This window comes from Ceratotherium simum, chromosome 3, assembly GCF_057802395.1.
Source record: "Ceratotherium simum simum isolate JZ-2026a chromosome 3, ASM5780239v1, whole genome shotgun sequence".
Classification (NCBI taxonomy): domain Eukaryota; kingdom Metazoa; phylum Chordata; class Mammalia; order Perissodactyla; family Rhinocerotidae; genus Ceratotherium; species Ceratotherium simum.
The window spans coordinates 77,554,075-77,578,818 of NC_141902.1; the positions used below are offsets into that span (position 1 = coordinate 77,554,075).

General features: G+C 45.1%; 1 protein-coding gene across 1 annotated transcript in view; it reads left to right on the plus strand.

The window, feature by feature from the left end:
• Positions 1-24,744, plus strand: part of OTUD7A (OTU deubiquitinase 7A) — a 394,020-nt gene that overhangs the window by 344,553 nt on the left and 24,723 nt on the right. The window contains 2 exon segments of the mRNA XM_087428823.1: positions 15,558-15,685; positions 18,051-18,200. Coding sequence (XP_087284949.1) covers positions 15,558-15,685; positions 18,051-18,200 — 278 coding nt within the window.

Consider the following 24,744-nt stretch of genomic DNA (forward strand, 5'->3'; position numbering starts at 1 on the left):
GTATGATTTCCTTCATTAAGTAGTAGATAATAACAACAATAAACAAACACATAGGGACAGAGATTGGATTGGTGGTTACCAGAGGGGAAGAGGGGAAGGAGGAGGGTGAAAGGGTACATGTGTGTGGTGATGGGTTGTAATTAGTATTTTGGTGGTGAACATGATGTAATCTATGCAGAAATAGAAGTATAATGATGTACACCTGAAATTTTTACAATGTTATAAACCAATGTTACTGCAATAAACAAAAAATTAAAAAAAAAAAAGAAAAAAATACTACAAAGCTATAGTAATCAAAACAGCATTGTACTGGTACAAGAACAGACACAGATCAATGGAACAGAGCTGAGAGCCCAGAAATAAACCCACACATCTATGGACACCTAATTTTTGGCACAGGAGCCAAGAACATACAATGGAGTAAGGAATGTTTCTTCAATAAATGGTGCCGGGAAAACTGGACAGCCAGGTGCAAAAGAATGAAAGTAGACCATTATCTTACACCATACACAAAAATTAACTGAAAGTGGATTAAAGACTTGAATGTAAGACCTGAAACCATAAAACTCCTAGAAGAAAACATGGGCAGTATGCTCTTTGACATCAGTCTTAGCAATATCTTTCTCGCTACATCTCATCAGGCGACGGAAACAATAGAAAAAATCAACAAATGGGACTACATCAAACTAAAAACCGTCTGCATCGCAAAGGAAGCCATCAACAAAACAAGAAGACAGCCTGCCAATTGAGAGAAGACATTTGCAATTCGTATATCTGATAAGGGGTTAAAATTCAAGATACATAAAGAACTCATACAACTCAACAACAACAAAACAAACAACTGGATTAAAAAATGGCCAGAGGATCTGAGCAGATATTTTTCCAAAGAAGATATACAGATGGCCAACAGGAACATGAAAAGATGTTCAACATCACTAATTATTAGAGAAATACATATCAAAAACTACCATGAGATATGACCTCACACCTGTCAGAATGGCTATTATTAAAAAGACAAGAAATAATGAGTGTTGGAGAGGATTTGGAGAAAAGGGAACCCTCATACACTGCTGGTAGGGATGCAAACTGATGCAGCCACTATGGAAAACTGTATGGAAATTCCTCAAAAAATTCAAAATAGAACTACCATATGATCCAGGTATGCCACTTCGTTTATCCAAAGAACACAAAAACACTAATTCAAAAAGATATATGCACCCCTATGTTCATTGCAGCATTATTTAAAATAGCGAAGACTTGGAAGCAACCTAAGTGCCCATGAAACTGTGAATGGATAAGGAAGATGTGGATATATAGACAATGGAATACTACTCAGCCATAAAAAGATGAAATCTTGCCATTTGTGACAACATGGATGGCATGGATGATGATAACATGATTACTGTCCCATTATACCTTGAGGGTTATTATGCTAAGTGAAATAAGTCAGATGGAGAAAGACAGTTACCATATGATTTCACTCATATGTGGAAGATAAACAAACACATAGATAAGGAGGACAGATTGGTGGTTCCCAGACAGGAAGGAGGTGGGAGGAGGGCAAAAGGGGTAAAAGGGCACATGTGTACGGTGACAGATGGAAACTAGACTTGTGGTGGTGAACGTGATGCCGTCTATACAGAAGTGGAAATACAGTGATGTACACCTGAAATTTATGTAGTATTATAAACCAATGTTTATAATACAAATGTTTATAATATAAAACAATGTTATAATACAATGTTTACCACATTGGTTTATAATACTATTATTATAAAAATAATAATAATTCTCATTTAACATATGAAAAAACTTAGATTCAGGATGGAAAGTCACGTACCCAGGGTGACACTTCTACTGGATGGAAGAGACACAGCTCAAATTCAGGTCTTCTGCCTCCCAAGTCCCTTGCTTGCTGCTTTTTTTCCTATCACTTAGCTCAGAAGCCTCTGTCTCTGTTATTATAGAGAAGTGGATTCTTGCTGCCTTCTCATCTTTAGTTCTGTGGGTGATGGAATAATGCCTCCTTGTTTTCTAGTCCAATTCCAGGATGTGTTCTTGAAACATGGCTTGAATCCCAGCCCTCATTAACAATAGCCTGAGCCTCCGCCATCAATTGTCTTGCTCTGTGAATGTACAGAAAGGCGTTTTTCAACTCAGCCTCCCTGGGTCTCCCTTTCCTCACCTGTCAAATGTTGAAAACCTTTGTAAACATTAGTTCAATAATGAATTAATGAGAAGAATTATTTTAAATGCATTTAAAGTGCATTATTACCATGAAATTTCAACAACCGCTATGACTCTGGGAGGCAGGGAGTAAACAAGGCCCCTCTCAGTTTTAAGAGTATAATGCAGACCCCATTAGAGAAATGAAAATTAAAATCACTACACACCTGTTAGAAGGTCAAAAAGAAAATACACTGACAATACCAAGTGCTAGTGAGAATGCAGAGCAAATGGAACTCTCATACATTGTTGGTGGCGATGTAAAATGATACAACCATTCTGAAATACAGTTTGACAGATTCTTATAAATTTGAACATACACTTGCCATATGACCCAGCAATCCCACTCTGGACTATTTACCCTAGAACAGTGGTTGTCAATCAGGGATGATTTTGCCACCACCCCCCGCCCTGAGACATTTGGCAAAGTCTGGAGATAATTTTGGTTGTCACAACTGGAATGTGGGCTGGATACTGCTAGAATCTAATGGGTAGAAGCCAGGGATACTGCTAAGCATCCTAAAATGCACAAGACAGCACCCCAAAACAAAGAAATATCTGGTCCAATGTTTAAATAGTGCCAAGGTTGAGAAAATCTGACCCAGAAAAAGGAAAACATATGATCACACAAAGATCTATATAAAATGTTTATGGCAGTTCTATTCATAATTGCCAAAAGCTGAAGACAATTCAAATGTCCTTGAATAAACAAATTGGGGTACATCTATACTATGGAATACTACTCGTCAATAAAAAGAAATAAACTATTGATACACACAACAACTTTCATGAAACTCACAGGCCTTATGGTGAGGGAAAGTATCAAGTCTCACAAAGTGATATACTGATTCCATTTATATGCTATTATCCAAAAGGCAAAATTATAGTAATGGAGGACAGACAGATCAGCGGTTTGTTTACTTGCATATGGACATCCAATTTTCCACTATCATTTGTTGAAAAGACCATTCTTTCATCATTAAATTGCTTTTACCTTTCTCAAAAATCAGTTGCCAATATTTATATGGGTCTTTTTATGGACTCTCTATTATGTTCCATTGAAATATGTCCTTCCTTTTGATAATATCACCCTGTCTTGATTACTGTTACTTTATAATAAGTCTTAAAATTGGGTAGCATCATTCCTCCAACTTTATTCTTCTTTTTCAATATTTCTAGGCTTTTTTCTTTCCTATATAAATTTATAGAATTGGCTTATCTATATCTGAAAAGTATTCTGCTTGGATTTTGATTGATATTGCATTAAATCTATGTATGAATTTGGGAAGGATTGAAATCTTTATGATTTTGAGTCTTTTTAACACATCTTTTTCCATGGGTTGGAGAGACATAGTATGTCTCTCCATTTATTTAGATCTTGTTTAATTTGTTTCATCAGCATTTTATAGTTTTCACCATAAAGGTCCTATATGTGTTTTATTAGGTTTATAATTGAGTATTGTATTTGGAGCTATTGTAAATGGTTGTGTGTGTGCATGTGTGCATGTTTTAATTTGGGTTTGCACATGTACATTGCTAGTTATAGAAATGTGATTGACTTTTGTGTTGACTTTGTATCCTGTGATTTATTAAACTCATTAGGTCTAAGAGACTTTTTATAGACTCTTTGGGATTTTCTATATAGATACTCACATCATCTGTGAGTAGGGATAGTTTTGTTTCTTCCTTTCCAATTTGTATGCCTTTTATTTCTTTTTCTTCACTTATTGTACTAGCTAGAATTCCTATTACAATGTCCAAGAGGCATGATGAGAGAGGACATCCTTCCCTGGTTACTAATCCTTGTTAGAAATCTTAGCTGTAGGTTTTTGTAGATATTCTTTATCAGACTGAGGAAGTTCTCTTCTATTCCTTTTTTGAGAGGTTCTATCATTAATGAATGTAGAATTTTATCAAATACATTTTCTACATCAATTAAAATGATCTTATAGTATTTTTTTTCTTCTTTAGACCATTAATATGGTGGGTTACAGTGAATGATATTTACATATTGAACTAGCCTTGCGTTCCGGAGATGAACTTCACTTTGTCTTGGTGTATTACATTTTCATTTTGTTGATTCAATTTGGTAATGTTATGTTGAAAATTTCTGCATCTGTGGTCCTGGAGGTTATTGGAATGTAGTTACCTTTTTATGGCCTGCAGTCATATGCTGCATAATCATGTTTCAGTCAACAACGGACCACATATACGACGGTGGTCCCATATTATTAGTGCTGTACAGCCTAGGTGTGTAGCAGGCTATACCATCTAGGTTTGTGTAAGTACATTCTATGAAGTTCACACAATGACAAAATCACATAACAGCACATTTCTCAATGTATCCCCGTTGTTAAGCACCACATGACTGTACTCTCTTTGTCTGGTTTTGGTATCAGAGTAATGCTAGTTTCATAGTACAAGTTTGGAAGTATTACCTTCTTTTCTATTTTCTAGAAGAGATTGTATGGAACTAGTGATGTTTCTTCTTTAAATGTCTGTAAAATTCACCAGTGAATCCATCTGCAACCAAAAATTTCTTATTCAGGAGATTATTAACTACAAATTCAATTGAACAGTTATAGAAAATAGAAATAAGTGAGTTTGAATAGCTTGTCATTTTTGAGAAATTGTTCCATTTCATATAAATTGTTGAATTTATGTGCATAGCATTGTTTGTAATATTCCTTTTTTAACTTATTAATGTCTGTGGGATCTGTAGTGATGTTCCCTCTTTATTTTTGTATTTAGCAATGTGTCTTTCTCTTTTTTCTTTGTCAGCCTTGCTAAAGTTTTATCAATTTTATTGATCTTTTGAAAGAACTAATTTTGGTTTAATTGATTATCTCTATTGTTTTTAGTTTTCAATTTCATTGATTTCTGCTCTTACCTTTGTTGTTTCCCTCTTTCTGCTTGCTTTGGGTTTATTTTGATTTTACTTTTCTACTTTGTTTAGGTGGAAGCTTAGATTATTGATTTGAGACCTTTCTTTTTGTAATATATGCATTTTAGGGCTATAAATTTCCCTCTAAGCACTGCTTAGATACATACAACAAATTTTGATATGCTGTATTTTTATTTTCATTCTGTTTAAAATATGTTCTACTTTCCCTTGAGAGTTTCTCTTTGACCACTGAATTGTTTAAAAGTGTATTGTGTAAAAGATTTTTATCTTTCTTCACTAATTTCTAGTTTAATGGCATTATGGTCTGATAACATAATTGATATGATTTAAATTATTTTAAATTTGTTAGTTTACTAAGGATATGGTCTATCTTGGTGAGTGCCCAATGTGCATTTCAAAAAGACATGTATTCTGTACTTATTGGATAGAATGTTCCGTTGATGTCAATTAGATCCAACTGATTGATGGCTTTGTTCAAGTTTTATATACTCTCACTGGTTTTCTGTCTGCTTGTTCGTTCAATTACTGAGAGAGAAGTATGGAGCTCTCCAACTATACTTGTGGTTATTTCTATTTCTCCTTTCAGTTTTGTCAGATTATTCTTGTATGTATGTTGAAGTTTTGTTGTTAAATGCACACTCATTTAGGATTGTTCTGTCTTCTTGTTGAATTGACGCTTTTGTATTTTGTAATATCCCTCTTTATGTTTGGCAGTTTTCTTTGCTCTGAAGTCTACTTTGTATGATAGTGATATAGCCTCTCTAGCTTTCTTTTGATTAAAATCTTCATGGTCTATAATTTTCCATCCTTTTACTTTTAACCTACCTATAGCATTATATTTGAAGTGAGTTTCTTCACTACAGCAAATAGGTTTTATCAATTCTGATAATCTCTATCTTTTAATTGTTGCATTTAGACAATCTATATTTGAATTTAGGTCTTCCATTTTATTATTTTTTTCTTTGTTCCCTCTGGGTTTTTTGTTCCTCTGTTTCTCTTTCTGGCCTTTTATTTGTGAGTTATTTGAATATTTTCTGAGACTCCATTTTGATTTAACTATCATGATTTTGACTATATCTCTTTATATAGTTTTTAAGTGGTGGCTTTAGTGATTGCAATATACATACTTTAAACAATCTTCTTAGAATTAATATTTTATCAATTTAAGTGAAATTCAAAACCCTTACTGTCATATAGGTCTCTTATCCTCTCCCTCTTATAATTTTCTTATATATTACATCTACATACTTTGAAAACCCCATCAGCCAATATTATAATTTTTATGTGAACCTTGAAATATATTTTAAAGAATTCAAGAGGAAAAGAATAATTATACTTATACAGATCATGACCATTTCTCTTGTTCTTGCTTCATTTCTGATGTGCCAACATTTCTGCTGGTAACATTTACTTTTTATCTGAAAAGCTTTCTTTAATTCTTTTAGAAAGATTTGCTGGTTATAAATTTTTTTAGGTTTCTTTTTTTTTTTTTTTTTTGAGAACGTCTTTAGTTCACCTTCATACCTGAAGGATATTTTTACTGGATATAAAATTCTGGTTAGACATTCTTTTCTTGCAGCACTTTAAAAATGTTATTCAGCCTCCTTCTGGCTTCCATGGTTCCTGATGAGAAATCCACAAGTCATTCAAATTATTGTTCCCCTACCTACTTTGTCATTTTTTTTCTTGCTGCTTTCAACATTTTTTTGTCTGTCTTTAGGTTTCACCATTTTGATTTTGATGTGTCTGGCCATGAATTTCTTTAGGTTTGTCTTCTTCAGGGTTCTCTGACTTTCTTGAATCTATAGGTGTACAGGTTTCCCCCACTATCCAAAAGTAGAGCCATTCCCATGAAACCCTTCATAAGCTAAAATGGCATAAGGCAAAGAAGCAATTACCATAAATTTATGTGGGAAAAATTTTGGGGTGTTTCCAGATCCAGAAAATAACCTACCAGATCATAAAATATAACACATAAAACCTAAAAAGCACTAACATATAGTAAAAGCAGGAATTATATGATGAATACACAGCCTATATAAAGTAGAAATCATGTATGTACGGTGAAGTTACACTTAGAATCAGGAAGACAGCAAGCATGCTGGAAGGCTGGGAGGTGGTTGTGGTGATGATGGTGTGTTAGGCTGAGGCATTGGTGGATGGGGTGGTGGGAAGTACAGGAGACTGGGGTGGAGGAGAGAGAGGAAGAGGGTCATCTATTAACATCTTGTTGTCATCTGAATCCATCAGGGCAGACAGGTCACTAACAGCTACATCTTCTTCCATGATGCCTTCCTCAGTGTCAAAGGTCCAGGTTCATTGTCTGCTGTGGCTGCTGTGGCTGCTGTGAAAGGCTTGAAATACGACAGTATGCTTGACTACTTAGCTCTGTAATGGCTGGCTGCAAAACAAATACTGAGCGCTATTTTCAATTTTCACCTTTTTTCGTAAAAGCGAAAATCCAATTCAATTTTTTCAAGTTAGTGCAAACAGGTACTAATGTAGGGCTTTCTTAAAAGCAAAGTGGCATAAAGCGAACTTTCAGATAGCAGGGGAAACCTGTATATTTTTTGCCCAATTTAGGAAGCTTTTGGTCATTATTTCTTTAAATTTTTTATTTTTCTTTTTGGGACACTGTACTCTTTCTCCTCTCCTTCTGGGACTCTGGTAACAAGAATGTTAGCTCTTTGGCATTGTCTGTCAAGTCACTGAGGTTCTTGTTTTTTCAATCTTTTCTTCTCTCTCTTCTTCAGTTTGGATCATTTCTATTGATCTATCTTCAAATTCATTGACTCATTTTTCTCTCATCTCCAAACTGCTATTGATGCCATTCTGTGAATTTTTTTCTTTTAAGTATTGTATGTTTTTAGGTTCTAAAATTCCATTTGGTTTTCTTGATATCGTCTATTTCTTTGCTGAAACTTCCTACCTTTTCATTTCTTTCGAGCATGTTCTCCATTGCTTATTGGAGCACTTTCATAATAACTGCTTTAAAATCTTTGTCAGAGAATTCCACATCTGTGCCATCTCAGAGTTGGTGTCTTTTGATTGTTCTCTTCCTTGAGCATTGAGGTTTTTGTGGTTTGTCATATGTCGAGTAATTTTGGATTGTATCCTGGGCATTTTGAGTCTTATGAGTCTCTGGGTCTTGTTTATAACTTACAAAAAATGTTGACATTTTTATTTTAGCAAGAAGTCAACCTGGTTAGTTTCATACCATAAGTTTCAACCTGCCTTCTCTGGGCTATGGTTTCAATGTCAGCTCAGTTTTCAAAGCCTTTGCTGTGCTATTCAGCTACATCCCACATTACTTAGTCTTGACTGGCAGTGGTCTAGTCAGTCAGTCCTCAGAGTCTTTGGTATACTGATTAGGACCAGATCCATGCATGTGCAGCTCAGAGTAGGGGGGAAGGAGTTCATAAACAACCTTATGGGATTTTTTTATGAAGCTTTCCCTTTCTATAATCTTCTAGGTACTTTTTGGTTCCCTGGGACTCCCTCTTCTGTCCTCTAGCCAGAATGCTAGGGCTTTAGTTACAGCACTCTGCCATATAATTCCATGACTGCACCTGTATCCTGGACCAGGTGGCTGGAGGACAGAGAAGAAAAAACATAAACAAAACGGGGTTCACCTCACCCACCCTCTTGGCATCACAGTTCCATTAATTAGAGAGGAAAGTTCCCCCTCTCTTAGATTTTTGGCTCCCAGAGGTTTCTGTTGTGACCTCTGCCACCACCTGCAGTGGACTTTTCAGAGGTTGGAGCATGAGAGAAAAGAGAAAAGAAAAAGTGGGGATCTCTGCACTTTACTTGAGCTTTAGATGTTTCCTTTCCCGTCCTTCACTGTCAAACTAGAAGGCATCTACTAGACTTGTCTCTCTCCTCACCAGTGCCCACTTGTGGGTGTCAGGCTGTGTTGCATTCAAATATGGGAATACCAGAGGGGGGAAAATGTAAATGTGGCCTTCTTCCCCAATCCACCTGCTACTCTTTACTTTCCAGAGCCTTCCAGTGACTCCTCCATGCATTGAATCCAGGGGGAGGGCTTGGGTTCAGGAAGAGAGACAGGGTGGAGTGTCCTTACTCCAACCCACTCCCAGAGTGATCTGCACGGCAGCAAGAATCAGACAGGAGGTGGTAGATTGGAGATTTGGATGTGGCAGAGGATGCGGAAGAGAAGGAGTTCTAGATCAACAGAGCAGGTGGGTGGAGGTAGTGGTCTGAGAGGGACCTTTGGCAACCTGTGTCCCCACTGCTGCTCACCACATCCTCCCTCCACACATACACATCAGAAGACATGCCAACCAAGCTTAGCAGTTTGGCATTTTCTTAATCCTAATCCTGCCAGATCTGTTGTGTGATTTGAGGAAGATTCAGTCATGTTCCAGCACTTAAAAATAGCACTGGCTGTTGTCAGGAGGTAACTAGCCTGTGCCGAAAATTTTACACTTTCTCATCTGCCAAAGCTAACCTGAGTGAATTATGGGGTTCTCTAGGCAGGAATTCCCTTTGAAGTTTGCACAGTCCTGTGACACTGGCCACTGCTATTTAAGGAAAACCTCCTCACAGTACCTCTTTCTGGAGCGTTCCTAAATGTCAATATCGTTTTTTCGCCCTAAGAGAGACGTCACGGCAGGTGTGCTCCATAAGGACTAGAACTTGAACTTACAACACTGTGCCCGCTCCTTCCTCAGTGGCCTCGCTGAGGTCCACTCTGTGCAGGCGGCAGGAAGATGCCCCGCCGTGGACCTGCCGTCCTGGGAGGAGGCTCCACTGGCCTCACCTTCGCTGGGGTGAGTGGCAGCGCGGAAGACAGTGCACTCTTGTCCTTGTCTCCACTTTAGTCTTATCCAGTGCTACATCCATAGCAGATACTCAATAAATATTTGTCACACGAATGACCCCAGCTTATTGATTCCAGGCAGTAAGATGAGTCCTTACCCCCAGGTCACATTGGCCACTGTTGAGAAGCTCTTGTCAGAGCCCAAGACCCACATGGTCCCGTCAGAGTGCCAGGAGTGCCCACCATTCTTCGGTCCTGGCTTCCTAGGCCATAGCTCTTGGCAAGGCATCTGGTGCTTACACTACGCCTCAGGACATCTTTTTGAAAAGCTGCTCATCTGGACAGACGCAGTCCCTGGCCAGGTGCAAAGGCCCACAGCAGGGCACAGGCTGGCCTTAGCTCTGTGCAGGGCCCTGGCTCTTAGTCTTCATCACCCTCTGCATCTGCGTGCCAGCTCATCAAAGTTGCTCCCATAGTTCTGAGCCCTGCCTGGGAGAGAGAGTCAAGTCCCAACCCTCAGAAATGCTGCTGGTGACACATGCGTGAGGAGTCCTGCGCAGCTATAAGAGGAGGACCCCATGCTGTACTGGAGCTGTCTCTGGGATGCACCATTAAGAGTGAAAGCAAGGGTCAGAAGAGCGAGTCTAGTGCCCTCCCTCTCACCTAGAGGTGGGGAGAGGGATGTGTATGTGTATAGAATCTAAATATGCACATACACTCGTGTTCACTTATGTGTGTGTGCACACACACACAAACACATATATGCTTGTATTTTTAAAGGGTGCGCTAAAAACCAATAACTAGGTCACCATGGGTGGGGTGACTATAGAATTTATCACCCAAGCTGGTTCATTTCTGAGAGGAAGAGTGGGCACTAACCACTTGGGAAGTGTAAAGCAGGACTTTCCTGAGCAAAACAGGAGTTGTGGTCACCCCGCCTGGGGGAGGGGGACACGGGAAGGGTCTGGGAGGCCTGTGCCCAAGCTGCTCCTCTGTGTGGCCTGGTGACTGCCCTTGGGCAAGACCCCACCAGCCACCCAGACCAGCTTCCTTGTCTATGACAGGGGCTGGTGCTGGGAGTCTCTGAGGGCTGTAGCTGCCATTTAAGTCAGGGAGCCCCCAAATCTGCACTGTGCCTTTTGTGCCTGCCACCGTTCTCTATGACCTGAGATACCATCTGGACCTCACTCCGCTGCCTTGCTTCTTGATCCTACCAAGAGGGGACTCCCGGCCCAGCCTCTACCCAGGTCAACTTTCACCTCTGTCTTCCTCGGGTGTTTTCACTGGGTGGATAGTGCATCCCTATTCCCGGGAATTCTCCCTCCCCGGGAACACACTGAAGAAGAGGTGATGGGCACCCTGAAGAACCCATATGTTGTGGCACAGAGCATGTTAGGAAGTTCTTGGACATGCACAGTCTCCTTGAGGATGAAGTATTACATGTTAGTCTTCTTCTGTAAACACCAAGTGTTTTAATGTTTAACCAAGTGTTAGTATTTAAGTGTTTCAGGGATTTTTGAATGTCTTTTCCCAGAGGCCAGATTCTGTTTACAACCCCAGGTCTAGCATTTGCTCAGTAAGCTCACAGGAAGATGATGTTAAGCCTTGGAGCGAAAAGTGGGATTGGTTTCAGGATCGGTTTCGCAAGGGCTGATTTCTACCAACGGGCTAGATCGCAGCAACTCACACGTGCAGAGTCTCGTCCCAGGCCTGATCCCATTTGCCTCTCAGAGGATCCTGAGGAGTTGCTGAGCCAACGTTCTCAGCCTGCGTTCAACAGAACAGGAACAGACGCCAAGGCTCCAAAAGCACTGGGGCATGGCCATGGTGTTGAGGGGTGAGTGCAGAATGAGGACCCACCCCCAGTTCAAACCCTCTCCCTAAACCCTGTGAGCAAGGAGCGGGAAGCAGGTAGAGAAGGGCATTATGATTCTCAAGCTGCCCCAGAGTGGAGTTGGGACCCTCTCTGCTACCTCCTGAGTGACTGAAGGTTCACAGTTGATCTTTAGCTCTGATGTTCAACCCCAAGACTGGTGTGGCGAAAGGTCACTATTCTGCATGCTCTCCTCCATCATGCCCTCCCAACTGGGCCCACCACCCCCACCACTGTTGCCCATGTTCAGCCATGAGGGCCCAAGCTGTACATGGCCCAAATCCATGTCCTGGCCCTAACACAGAACTGGGGATGGACAGGCAGGCAGATGAATGGGTGGGTGGATGGATAGATGGACAGATGGGTGAATGGAAGAATAGATGTGCAGGTGGGTGGGTGGATGGATGGATGAATGGATGAATGGAAGAGTGAATGGGTGGTCAGGTGGATGGATGGATGGATGGATGGGTGGGTGGGTGGATAAACAGACCTATGAATGGACAGATGTTACCTGAGGGCCTCTGCAGTTCGTTTCACCATGTCAGCATATAGTAAGTGCTCAATAAATAATTGCTGGTATTTTCAGTTTGAAATACAATGGTCCTGCTTTAAATTTTGCATGAGCAGGATGCTGTGCCAGTACAGTGGTGTCTAATACTTAGTCAGTCTTTGCACTGTGGTTGCTGTGGGGCCCCTTCTGCATAGCTATTCAGATGCCAGAGTGTTCTATCAGAGAGTGAAGGTGCAACTGACAACCAGGGCTGAGGGCCACCCCTCACCTTGCCATTTCTTCTTTTCAGTGTTTATATCTGGCTCATTGACAGCCTATCTTTTTTCCAGTGCTGATGTCTCCATCCATTGGTTTAGGAAAGGAACAGCACTCCACATTTCTAGTCAGGATATTTTTCTCTCTGAGTGTGCAAGTGGTAACTCACTGTTCTCCCCTCTTTGTGCTGCTTATTATCTTGTTCAACCATCCACTTGCCTGTGAGCACTTACTGTGTGACAGGGACAGCAAGCAACTTCTGGGAGCACGTGACCTCACACACCCAGCGGCTTCCCTCTTAGCTGTGGCTGGACAGGATAATCACCTGGAATGTTTTAAAATGCAGGAGAATTGTGTCTAGATTTGGCATATATGTATAGATTTGAAACACTTCTCTTCCACTTCTCTTTCCTTCCTGAAAAATTCAGTCCTAAAGCCAGAAGGGGCAGCAAAGCAAGGTTGGCATCTGCAGTGGGCAGGTGAGGGGCTGCAGACACAGGACCATAGCCAGGGTGTCAAAACCAGACAGGGCGAAGGGGGCCTCTCAAGGGGAGGGTGGCAACGGGGGAGGATTTCTTACACACAGGGAGATTCATAAGTAAGGAAATAGTTTTAGATTAATAGAAACCAGGTGTCTCGCTATGAGAGAAGGGAGTTACAAATAGAATGAACTTTGGGGTGTTAGAATAGAATTGGAGATATCAGTGGACTCAAAAGTTTCTGATAGATGACAGATGAAAATATCTATGTACGTGTGAGTGTGTATACACGTACACATAGTACACACAGACACATCCCTTAGCTCTATTTGCTGAATGAGTCTAGAAGCAGTGACATCCCAATAGCAATGATCGTATTTTGGCTTCTAAACACCACTATCTACTATTTAAAAAAAAACAAACAAACAAGGCCCCTTGGAGAAACGGCTGAATCCGGGGCTGAAGCAGAGAAAGTGCAAGATGAACCTGGACCATCTTCTTGTGCCGGAAAGCAAGGAAGTGCTCTAAAAAATGCTGGGAGGATGTCAGAAGGACACAGATCCAGCTCGAGTGAGCCACAATGACCAAACCAGGGTGTATCTGAGCATCGAATAATCACACTAATGAATTATAACCCATTGAATGAAATAGAAATTAGGAATCCATAGTGATATCAATCAATATATAAAAGTTTTTGTGAGGAGTGGAATATGTGCATGGGTTTGAAATTCCTCCCCACAAAATGCTTATTAATTACAGAAAGGAAATGAGTAGCTCTGTAGAGGGGAGCCTGGCAGATGGCCCTAATGGAGTGACCCAAGTGGACATCACCAGTAATGGGACAGCCCACAGGCCCATGCCACCTGATAGGACACCGTGAGAAGGACACAGCATAAACGAGTCTAATCTAATTGTGAGGAAATGGACAACCCCAGACTAAGGATGTTCTACAAAGTACCCGGCCTGTAGTCTTCAAAAACGCCAAGGTCGTGAAGGTCAAGGAAACCCTGAGAAATGTCCCAGATGGAAGGAGTCTAAAGAGATGCCGCAACTAAGTGCAGCATGCCGTCCTGAGCTAGGATCTTTGTTTAAAAGGTATTATCGGGACAGTTGGTGGACTGAGACTGGGGTCCGTCATGGTGATTAGATGTATTGGTGTATTAGTGACTAGACGGATCCCTGGTTTAGACGGCTATGCTGTGGTTATGTAGGAGAATGAACTGTTCATAGGAAATGTGCACTAAACTCTTCCGGGGTGTTGAGATTTCAGGCTGGCAATTTATTTTCAAATGATTCCCAAGAAAAACGTTATTTATACTATATGTGCAACTCTTTTGTGATCTTTTGGTTGCTGCCAAATTTTTTTAAGTATGAAAGTAAAGTATATTGAGTCACCAAAAAAATAAACAAACAAGAAAAAATAGGTTCAATAACAACAACAATTAAACTCCACAGGTGATTATGATGCATCCTGAGGCTTCATAGCCTTTGTTCTAGAAGTAATTTAGCAGCTGTGGCTGCAGGCTACGTGTGTAGAGCTGTTTCCCAGGCCACCCATCCTGTAATATCAAGTGGAGCCACATTTGCTGGCTCTGGACCTATCAGGTCCAGTCCTCAGAGACCTCCCTCAGTTAAATCTGGGCATGCCCCACTCCCCCCAGTGCCCAGGAACAAGCCCCAGTGCCACCTGGGGGTCTTGTCTGGGCACTACCACCTCGGCTGGCACTGCAGATGCTGCAGGGGCCCCACCAAGCTGTGAGCTCTGGCTTTCTTGTCTCGATGTGCTCTTCCCTTGGGGTGGCCTGATTTTTGAGGGATAGCAAGGCTCCAGCCTTTTGCCCAAATGTCTTAGGTTCTGAGTGAAAGCACTTCGTGGAGCCTGCTCTTTCCCTGAGCCTGAGACGTGAGCCAGGGCTGCAGGCCGGGGAGGGTCCGAGTAGCCTGGGTTGTGCATTCAGAGTCACTCCCTCTCCTCTCGCTCCGAGGGTTGAATCCAGGCAGCCTTTTCACTGCCCTCTTCTATGGGGTGAGTATTTCTAGAAAGCCCCTCAGATCCTGTTAGCAGTGGGCCCCATCAGCCCATCACGTGGGCTGGGCATGCCTGTGCCCATGATGGGTAAGACTTCAGCCCAAGATGCTGGATGAGGGAATGAACCAAAGGGAAGCCTCCATCCCTCCTGCCCCCACTGTGTCCTTGTTAAGCGCCCCCAGATAATCAGCCCCTATGTCGCTACACGCTCTGGGTGGGCTGCTTCTGCCACCAGGGAGACCTCGTCTTAAAGGTGGCTCGCGGCCATCACCAGCAGCTTCTGTCTCATCATCTCCTGAGACCACCCAACCCAGGGTAGGAGTGGGAGTGGGTCTTGTGCGTTAGCCATCGGTGGGTGGCATGGGAGGGAGGTGGCCTCATATGGCTGCAACGGCCAGGGTCCATGGAGGTAAGATCCTGAGGGGTGGTGTTCTGTCTTCAACATCCCCCATCCTAACCCAGTCCAGTGACAGGCTCATTTTGATTTGTCTCCTAGCGTGGACAACTCTGAGGACCCCGTGTACGAGAGTCTGGAAGAGTTCCATGTTTTTGTCCTAGCCCATATATTAAGAAGACCGATCGTTGTTGTAGCAGATACGATGTTGAGGGACTCGGGCGGAGAAGGTAGGTTTACACGTAATGAAATAGATGTATTTTATTCATGACCCAGAACACTAACATCCCAATTAAGGAAGAGACAGCCTAGCAGAAGGGTTGAGCTCCCAGAAGGCCTCAGAGCCTTACTCTGCGTGGACAAAGACCATATTATTTCTCCTTGTTTCTCCTCGACTCCACGTGTTTCTTTTTCCTCCCCGGTGGCAGGAGGGATTACTCTTGGCCATCTATCCACCCTGTGTGTCACCAGCAGGCAGCCATGGGAAATCTGGCCCAGTGAGGGTGAGGACTAAACCCCAGGGGCTCCCTGCCCCACCGTGGTGCCTGAGCGGCAGACAGCCCCCGCTGTCCAGGGGAGCGGAGCTCTGTCCCAGGGCTTCTCAGAGACTCCAGTCCCCTCATGCCCCTCCTGAGGCTCCGTTAAGTGTTAAAGAGAGAGAAAAAAAAGGAAGACAGAAAGCTTGAAGTCGCTGGGCAAGGCTTTGGTGGAATCAGGACTGGGGAGAAGGAGGAGAGGACAGGAAGGGCTGCTTATGGCCTGCCCTCCCTGAGCCAAGCGCTGGTTTGTGCAGCCCCTACAGCCCCTTCGTGCACATTCTCTCCCTCAGCCCTCACCACAACTTCCTGGGGTGGACACTGCCCTCCCTGCTTTACAGACGGGAAACTGAAGCTCAGAGAGGCTACACAGTGTGCCCCCCTCCCTTGGCTAAGGCCTTGGAGGAACCAGGGTCAACCCCCTGGCAGGGAGCACTCAGCGTGTCCGCCCTCCAGCCTTTCTGCTGAGCAGGAGGCAGGGCTGCCCTCACAACCCACAGGACAGCTATGCTCTCTGAAGAGGAGGGTAAAGGGGAGCCAGTGATGGCGGACCAGGAAGGTCACCCCCAACACAACTGCCCCTGCCGCTCATTGAGCAGACCTCCCACTTCACAGCCCACTCGCAGATGTTTCCACTTCCCCTTCACTTCTATCACCAGCACAAGCCAGTTCTCTTTTGATGTCATGTTTCCCCTTTCGTCACTTCTCAAGTAGGTTTCCTTGCTAGGTGAATGCTGGACAGTGAGTCGACCAGTGACTTATCCCCTCAGCCCAACTTAAATTTAAACCTGTGCCTTAACGAAAGTTGTGGGTCTTCCGGGGAGTTGTACAGATTACGATGAGGTTCTTCATGCTAAATCACAACTGCCAGGGAAAGTCGTATGAGGCCGTGGTTATCAGAGTGGGCAGGGAGCCGGGAGTACATCGGTCATGCCTAGCACCACCTCCCAGCGACATGGGCCTGCTGAGGTCTGCAGCTCCTGGGTGCAGGACTCTCATCAGCATCCCTGGGCACACGGCCCTGTACCCTTTAGATCCTGTGGGGCAGAGTACACACTTCCTTCCATTCTGCCTGTGCTCGAGGATGCATCTCTCTCGAAGGTGGACTCAGCATGCCTCTCAGCCATGGGCAGAACCGCAGTCACCAATGTAGCGAAGCGAGGGTGGAGCAAGGAATCCTAAGGGTCACCAGCGACATCACTGAGGTTGATGGTCCCTGCGTTCAGCCCAAAGAAGAGCACTGAGTCACTGACTCCAAGGCCAAGAGGCAAGGTGCTTTATGATTAAAAAGCAGATGCTGTGTCAGGGCATATATTTCCAGAAATTACTGTATTTCAGTGAGGATTTAGGCTTTTTTCCCCTCTTTTTGAGGGAAAAAGGAAATGAATAAGATTGTGTGCCAGTCGCTAAAGGAGCCAATCCCCGTCTCTCATTTCCCATTTGACTCACAACTTGGTTCTGAAGCTTTCTGTTGAGCTTCTCAAAATATAGAACAAACAAGCTCTCAAGGAGCATAAATGTTGTTCTATATGCAAATACTTTCATGAACACAAGGAGAGGAAGAAATACACCCAGAAAAGTGTGGGTTTCCAGGCAGCCTTCAGTGCACATCATCGCTGACCATCTCAGGCAAGCTCTTTTGATCACCTGTGTGGGTGTCACAGCAGCAGGCTGTCCTGGGCAGATCACAGCAGAATCCCCTAAGCCCTGACCGTCTTGTTCCCAGGGGGAAGCTTCATAGGGCACAGGGACAAACCAGGAGGACTCTGCCCAGGGAGGCAGGCAGGGGTGAGGGGTCCCCTGGGCATGCACAGGATTTGGAGTCTAAACAGCCTGGCCCCTGCAAGCCTGTGCTTCCTCATCCATCACCAGGCGAGCACACCCAGCTTACAGCAAGGACCCTCTGCTGCAGAGTGGGGCAGCTGTCACCTAGGGCTGCAGCCTGAGACTGCCCTTCCTTCCCTCTGCCCCGTCACCCACACCCCCCACCAGGGTGGTAAGGGATGCCATCCGTGTTTCTTCTAGCTCCACACGCCCTCATCCTTGTTTGTGTCTGCAGCATTTGCTCCGATCCCGTTTGGAGGGATTTACCTGCCCTTGGAGGTACCTCCCAACAGATGCCACTGCTCACCTCTGGTTCTTGCCTATGATCAAGCGCATTTCTCTGCCCTTGTGTCTATGGAGCAGAGAGATCAGCAAAGAGAACAAGGTATGCCTGCCGCCACCTGAGAGACAATGCACGCTGGAGGAAGGGGGGGGTGCACAGGAGGGTACCAGGAGGGGGAATGTGAGCCCTCCCTGGGAGGCACACCAGTGCACACTCAGTAGTGATGGGTTTTATATAAAACTACCATATGCATGCATAAATGACATCACTGAAAATAACAATGTCAAAGATAACTTTTAATTTAAAATATGAAGCAAGTTAATAATTCCACCACCCTTAGATAGCCTTTACTGTTGTTCCCTTTGACATGTATGCATATTTTATGTGGATATAACTTAGATGTAAGTTTTTTTAAAAAAGCACCTCTAGTGCAGGGGTCAGCAAACTACAGCTCACCGCCTATTTTTGTAAATAAAGTTTTATTGGAACACAGCCACTCATTCATTGACATATTGTCTGTGGCTACTGCATTTGCACTATGATGGCAGAGTTGAGAAGCAGCCACAGAGATTGTGTGGCCTGCAAAGACTAAAATATTTACTAACTAGCAGTTTATGGAAAAAGTTTGCCAACATCTCCCCTAGAATAGCTTTTGGATCAAAAGATCGATATTTCCCTTTAAATCGTTGCAAGTGAGTTTCCTGCCAGTAGCCATTTCAATGCTGCAACGGGCTCACCAGGCTGGCCCCACAGGCTGTGCACTGCACACTTCCAACCACCAGTGAGATAGACTCAGGTGAGGCATGTCTTCAGTCAATGCATTATGTGTCTGCTGTGGAAATGGAGGGAGTTTGTTTGGAATGGTTGCTGTTCTCTCATGTTAGCTACTGATGGATGTGTGACTAGCTGAGCAAAGAGGGGAAACTCTTCTTTTTGTCACTTGCTTCTGGTTTAGACAGAGAATCTCCCAGGAGACTAAAGGACAGGCAGGACTGACTAGTTTCAGGGTCCCTGCCATTGGGTGCAGTTCCCGGAAACCTGTGGTGACTCTTCAGGCAGAGATGTGAGTCCGGAAGGAAAAGGAGAGCAGGGCTGCAGCCAGCTGTATTGGGAATGTCGTGCCTTTTTCTATATTATTTACAGACTTCTCACTTTGGCCACAGAAAAAAATATTTAATCGTTACGGCCTTGGAGGCGTTTTGCCTTTTCTGTTGTCTCTTAGCTTTTTGGCTAGTAAATGCAGGCACTTCCCTCGTGGGTTTTGGCTTTTCTTAGTGGGTTCGTGCAGCTCTTGGGAGGTGGGAGGGGCCCTTCTCAGGACCTGGCATCCAGGCCAGGAGCTGGGCCTCCCTGTCTGGTCTCAGAGAGTTCCTGGGTCAGGGAGAGACAAGTCCCAGGGCTGGCATCTCTGGCTGCTGAGCACAGGAATCAGACACCCAGGCCCTCCTCACAGAAGGCATGAGCTCTTTGGTGTTTTCAAGGCAAACATGAAGGCTCCCTTTGACAGAAGGACAAATGTGGAGGGGGTCTCACGCAGCCCATCTCAGAGGAGTGTTGCAGAGACGTGAGTAGTTTCCCTTCTGAAGACTTGTTTTTCCCAAAAGTGGGTTCTGGTCCCAGTGCTGGGTGCTGTGCGGCTGTGGCGTGGGCTCCTGAAGCTCCGCCCACTGGGTTACTCCTCGGAGCTGTGCTGGTCCCTGCCTCTTGTGGCCCAGGCTGCACATTGACCCTCATGACCCATGCAGGGCAGGAGCTGTGGTGCCACCTTCTGCACAAGCAGAAGTGAAGCACGTATAAGTGGCTCCCACGGGCTGCATAGCTTCTGTGGGGCATGTCAGGTCCTCACGCTGGAGAGAACACAAATGCTCTGCAGACTTTGAGCTTTAAGTATTGCTACCAACATGTCCCCTCTGCCACCTCGCCGAGCTGGTAGGTGCAGCCCTGTTCCCCACATCTCACGTTGGCCTGCAGTAGAGTGGTACTGCAGTCTTTGTTTGGGCGTGGGGAGTACCAAGGGTCAGTTCACTGAATGTGTGTTAAGCACCTGTTACATCCAGGTTTGGGGGACCCAAAGATGACAGTGTCCCTGCCTTGGGATCTCACCACCTTGTTCGGGAGACAGGCAACCCCATCAAGCCACCGTACAGGCAGGGTGTGCGCTGAGCAGGCACGAGCCCCATACAGGAGGAGAGCAAGTATTCCAACTTGGAAGAACAGACAGATGGACAGACCCATGAGAGAGGTGGACTTCCATGTGTGATGTCCAGAGGCCAGGACCAGGGGACAAAATGGGCCTGAGCAAAGGTGCTGGGGCTGCTGAAGGAATGTCGTCGGCATAGCAGAGCAAGCATACATTGTAGGAACGTGTCGTCGGGCACAGAGAGGCCTGGGCGCTGCCACTTCCTTGCTGCATGGCCTGAGGGATGCCAGGTGACCCCCCGGCCTGTCCCCTTGTCTGTCCCCCAGTGCAGTGACACCCTCCTCCCTGGGTGCTGAACCATTGTCCTTCCCTTCCAACCTTCGATCCCCTCGCCCCTCCCTTGTCCTCTCGCCTTTCCTCTTTCCCTTCCTCTTCCTTTCTGCTCCCTCTCCACATTTGCTCACTTTTCATTTGACATGTTCAGGGACCGCACCACTTAATTATGAAGAGACCATCACGAGACGGTTCCTCTACTCACTGGAGTCATCAGTTATCTTGCTGCTCACCTCTAGGAACAGCATTGCCTGCCCCGAAGCCAGGCCTGTCCCCTGATCCTTAAATGTTGTTTCAAAGATAAACCTAAAGGCTTTGAGTATCTCCCTCTCTGGCCACCATTAGTGCCCAGCGTCTCCCCAAAAGGACCTGCTGTAGGTGAGGAAGAGGGTAGACGCTGTCGAGGGAACCCATCACCAGAGGAAGCCAACTCCAGGGCTCCTCCGGGGCATCTTCCTTCCTTCCTGCCCTACAGCAGAGCCTGCAGGGGCCTTTCTGCAGACACCAGATCCTAGCCATTCAGCCGTTGTTACCCAGTTGTTGGGGATGATGGTGAGAGGCTGAGAGGATGTCAGGAACCCACCAGGGGAACAAATTCAGCCTCTCTTCTCAGCCCTTACAAGGCCAGGGAAAGGAAGCAACCACAGAAAGCCATGATATAAGCCCCCAAAGGAAGATGTGTCCTGAATAGCATTAGGCTGCAAGGGGCTCAAATGAGAAAGCAGCCGCTGCTGCATCTATAACAGGGAGTCCTGAGGTAGGTGGGCCACGGCTGGTGCAGGGCTCTAGACAGTCTCAGGGCCCCAGGCTTCCTGCCTCTCTCTGCTCCACCATTCTTGTCATGTGGTTTCAGCTTCATGGTCATAGGACGGGTGCTGCAGCTCCAGGCACTGCATCCAAATGCCTTCTTTTCCTGAAAGGTTGTCTTTTCCTTTGGGAAGAAAACCTTCCCCAAGGACTCACGCTGGCATCTTACTAACCAAAGCTGAGCTCCACAGTGTCCCGGCTGCAGAGGAGCCTGAGAAGTGAGTACAGCAGAGGAAGGAGGGGATGAGGTGGTCGGTGGGGGTCCAGTGAGTCAGCTCCAAATCAGGGAGAGGGTGTGATGTTTCCAGGCAGTTCCATCTGGACTGTCCTCTCTCTTTCACCAGCGATGACTGCCTCATCTGGAGAAAGGCACAAGTGCAGAAATAAGTCCTTTACCAACTAGACCCTCCTCTGGAAATAAATCACTGTCAGCTGTTGGGCTCTCAACCCCCAGAAAGCTTGGTGCATGAGACTGTCAATGCCATGCTACTTAAAAGAAAACCTCCTCTCTCTAAGCGCAGAGAGATAAGCAGGCACTCCTTCCAGCGCCACTCAGCACCTTCGGATCTCACAGTTCAGGGGCTGCCGTGGGGGAAGGCTGGTGCACATTGTGCAGTCCGGGCAGTGGCTGGTACCCCCACAGGAGGAAGGGGAGGGTTTGGGGGTCCTGAAAGTGAGACCTGGCGCCAGGCGGCTGACTTGATGGCATTTGTTTGTGCTTCCCACATCTGAGTGCCACCTGGTGGTTTCATGTCCAGAGACTTTCTCTCCTAGAGCCCTGGGCCAGTGCCGGGATCCTCCCAAGAGGAGCGCGGCTCCAGACCCACGGCCTCCTGAGCCGTTCTGAACTGAGAACGTGGCCAGGCACAGGGCTTTCCCTCCCTCCTTAAAGCAAGTCTCTGTGTCTTCAGGCTGTTCCTTCTGGCTGTGTCAGACTCTGCCCCCAGAGAGCGGGGGCCTTTGCTGAAACAGGAAGCTTTTTACAGACACTGAAGTCACCACCCCCACAGCGTCCTCGCCTGCGAGGACAGGCAGCCAGTGAGAGGAAAGTCAGCCTGAAAACCATTTTCCTGCCTCCTGGCCCTTCCCTGCTTTTCCTCCTCCAGTGTTTTCACTGTAAGCATCTTTGCCACAAACATTTTCGCTGCACAACTAATTGGCCATAAAGGCAATTTTGCCATACGAGATGAAATAACTGGTTGATTGATAGTTTTGGTCTCATTTGGTTGCAAATGGTTTTCGTTTGGTTCATATGGTTTTTCTTTAGTTTCATTTGGTTACATATATGCATCCCAGTGTTTGGATGAAATTGATCCCTCTCTTAATGAAGATATATTAGGGAAAAAAAGAAAAAAGTGCGAGATGCCAAACGACGAGATGAATCAACAAGCCAAAAAAAAATTGTATAATACTATGAGCAAAAGACTTAGAAGACAAAGTGTTTATGTAACAATCCACAAAATAAAATCCATTCTTTGCACAGTATTGCTGTGCATGAATCTACACCATATTTAAATATTCCAATATTTGTATTCAAATATTTTACATTTTCACTTTTCTCAGCTGAGTCTTTTTAATTTTGTTAGTAATTTTTCATGTTTCATTATGTCCTTTTGAATGTCCGTCTTTTTACTTTTCGTGATTTTATCTTTTACGGCAAAATCGCTGTATGGCTAATTAGTTGTGCGGTGAAACTGCTTGTGGCAAGAGCACTTTTGGCGAAAATTCCTGGAACCCCCTGCCCCACCTCTCTCTCCATTCACAGGGTCCCTGGGGCCAGTTAGAACTCCTTCAGCTTCAGGTAACCAAAACCCATCTCAGTGTGGCTTAGACAAGAAGGCGTTTGTTCTCTCATGTACCCAATAGTCTGGTAGCGGCAGGCCTCTGGGACGAGTTGAGCACTTCAGGAACATCGGAGACGACCAGGCCCCCCGTCCCACCCTGCAGCCTCCCTCCTTCTGTGTGGGGCAAGCCACTGCCACCCTCCCCAGCATCAAGCAGACACTGTTTGCCCCAAACTCCCACGCCTGAGAGCATGTCCAGATCCGGAGCAGGAAGTGTACACAGAGATACTAGAGCTTCTTGTCCTGGAAGAAAGCAAGACATCATCAGGGACCACTAGGTGGTCTCTGAAGGACTCCTGGGCTGAGTGGCCGAGGCTCCTACAGGACAAGAGGGACGGTGAGGATCCTAAGTAGAATAAGTGGAAACACGATGAAGATAATTCACTCCACGGATTCATAATGCTACTCTGAGAAACGCTCACTCATTACTCTGCAGGATGCTCCTCCAGGCCATGTATAACTTTGGAAACATAAATAGCAGGAAAGCATCAGTCCAAATCCTGCGTCTCCTCAGTGAACTGGTGAGGGGGCCTCTCTCTGAGTTGAGGTATGCTGGCTTATGAAGGGAGAGGCAATAGCATTGTTAAGGGTTGAATTTATATGTTAAAGTCCTAACCCCCAGTACCTCAGGATATGACTGTATTTGGAGATATAATCTTTCGAGGGGTAAAGTAAAATGGGGTCATTAAGGTGGACCCTACCCCAGTATGACTGCTGTCCTTATGAGAATAGGGGATTAGGACACAGACACACACAGAGGGGGGACCATGTGAGGACATAGGGAGAAGACAGCCATCTACAAACCAAGGAGAAAGGCCTCAGAAGGAACTGACTCTGCTGACACCTTGATCCTGGACTTCCAGCCTCCAGAATTGTAGGAGAATACATTTTTCATTGTTTAAGCCACCCAGTCTTCGTTGCTTCGTTACAGCAGCCCAAGCAAACTAATACAGACAGAATGAGAATACCACATTCTTCAAGCCCAAGTGAATGGTTGAGTCGAGACAAAAATCAGCAAATACCATAAAACTTGGTTAAAAAAAAATTTTTTTAAAGCACATCTTCAGAATTTATTGGAATCAAGGAACGGTTCTGTTGCCTCTCAGATCTCTCATGATCTCTTTCCCACCTAGGATCTTGACCCACACAGTGTCCCAGATTCTTATGGAGGGTCTTTCTTCCCAGGCTGCCTGCCTCGAAGCTGGAACCAGCCTTGACCCCCACCGCCACCCACACACCCTATAGCTTGGCCAGCTGGGTGCCCGGGAGGAGGTATTACAAAGCTTGTGGGTAATTCTGCTTGGAATTCCAACCAAACCTGGACCTTCCCACTGAGAACCAGTCAGATCCAGTGGCATCTGTACTTTGGCTTCCAACCCTAAATCAGAGCTAATGAGAAACATACAGTGCAGAGGACGGTGCCCTGCCACACCTCTGAGCTGCCCCTTCCCCACAGAGCCACCATGTCCAGGATGAGGGTGTATCAGAGCTTGGAAGAAGATCCTGATCATCAGCCAGCGCA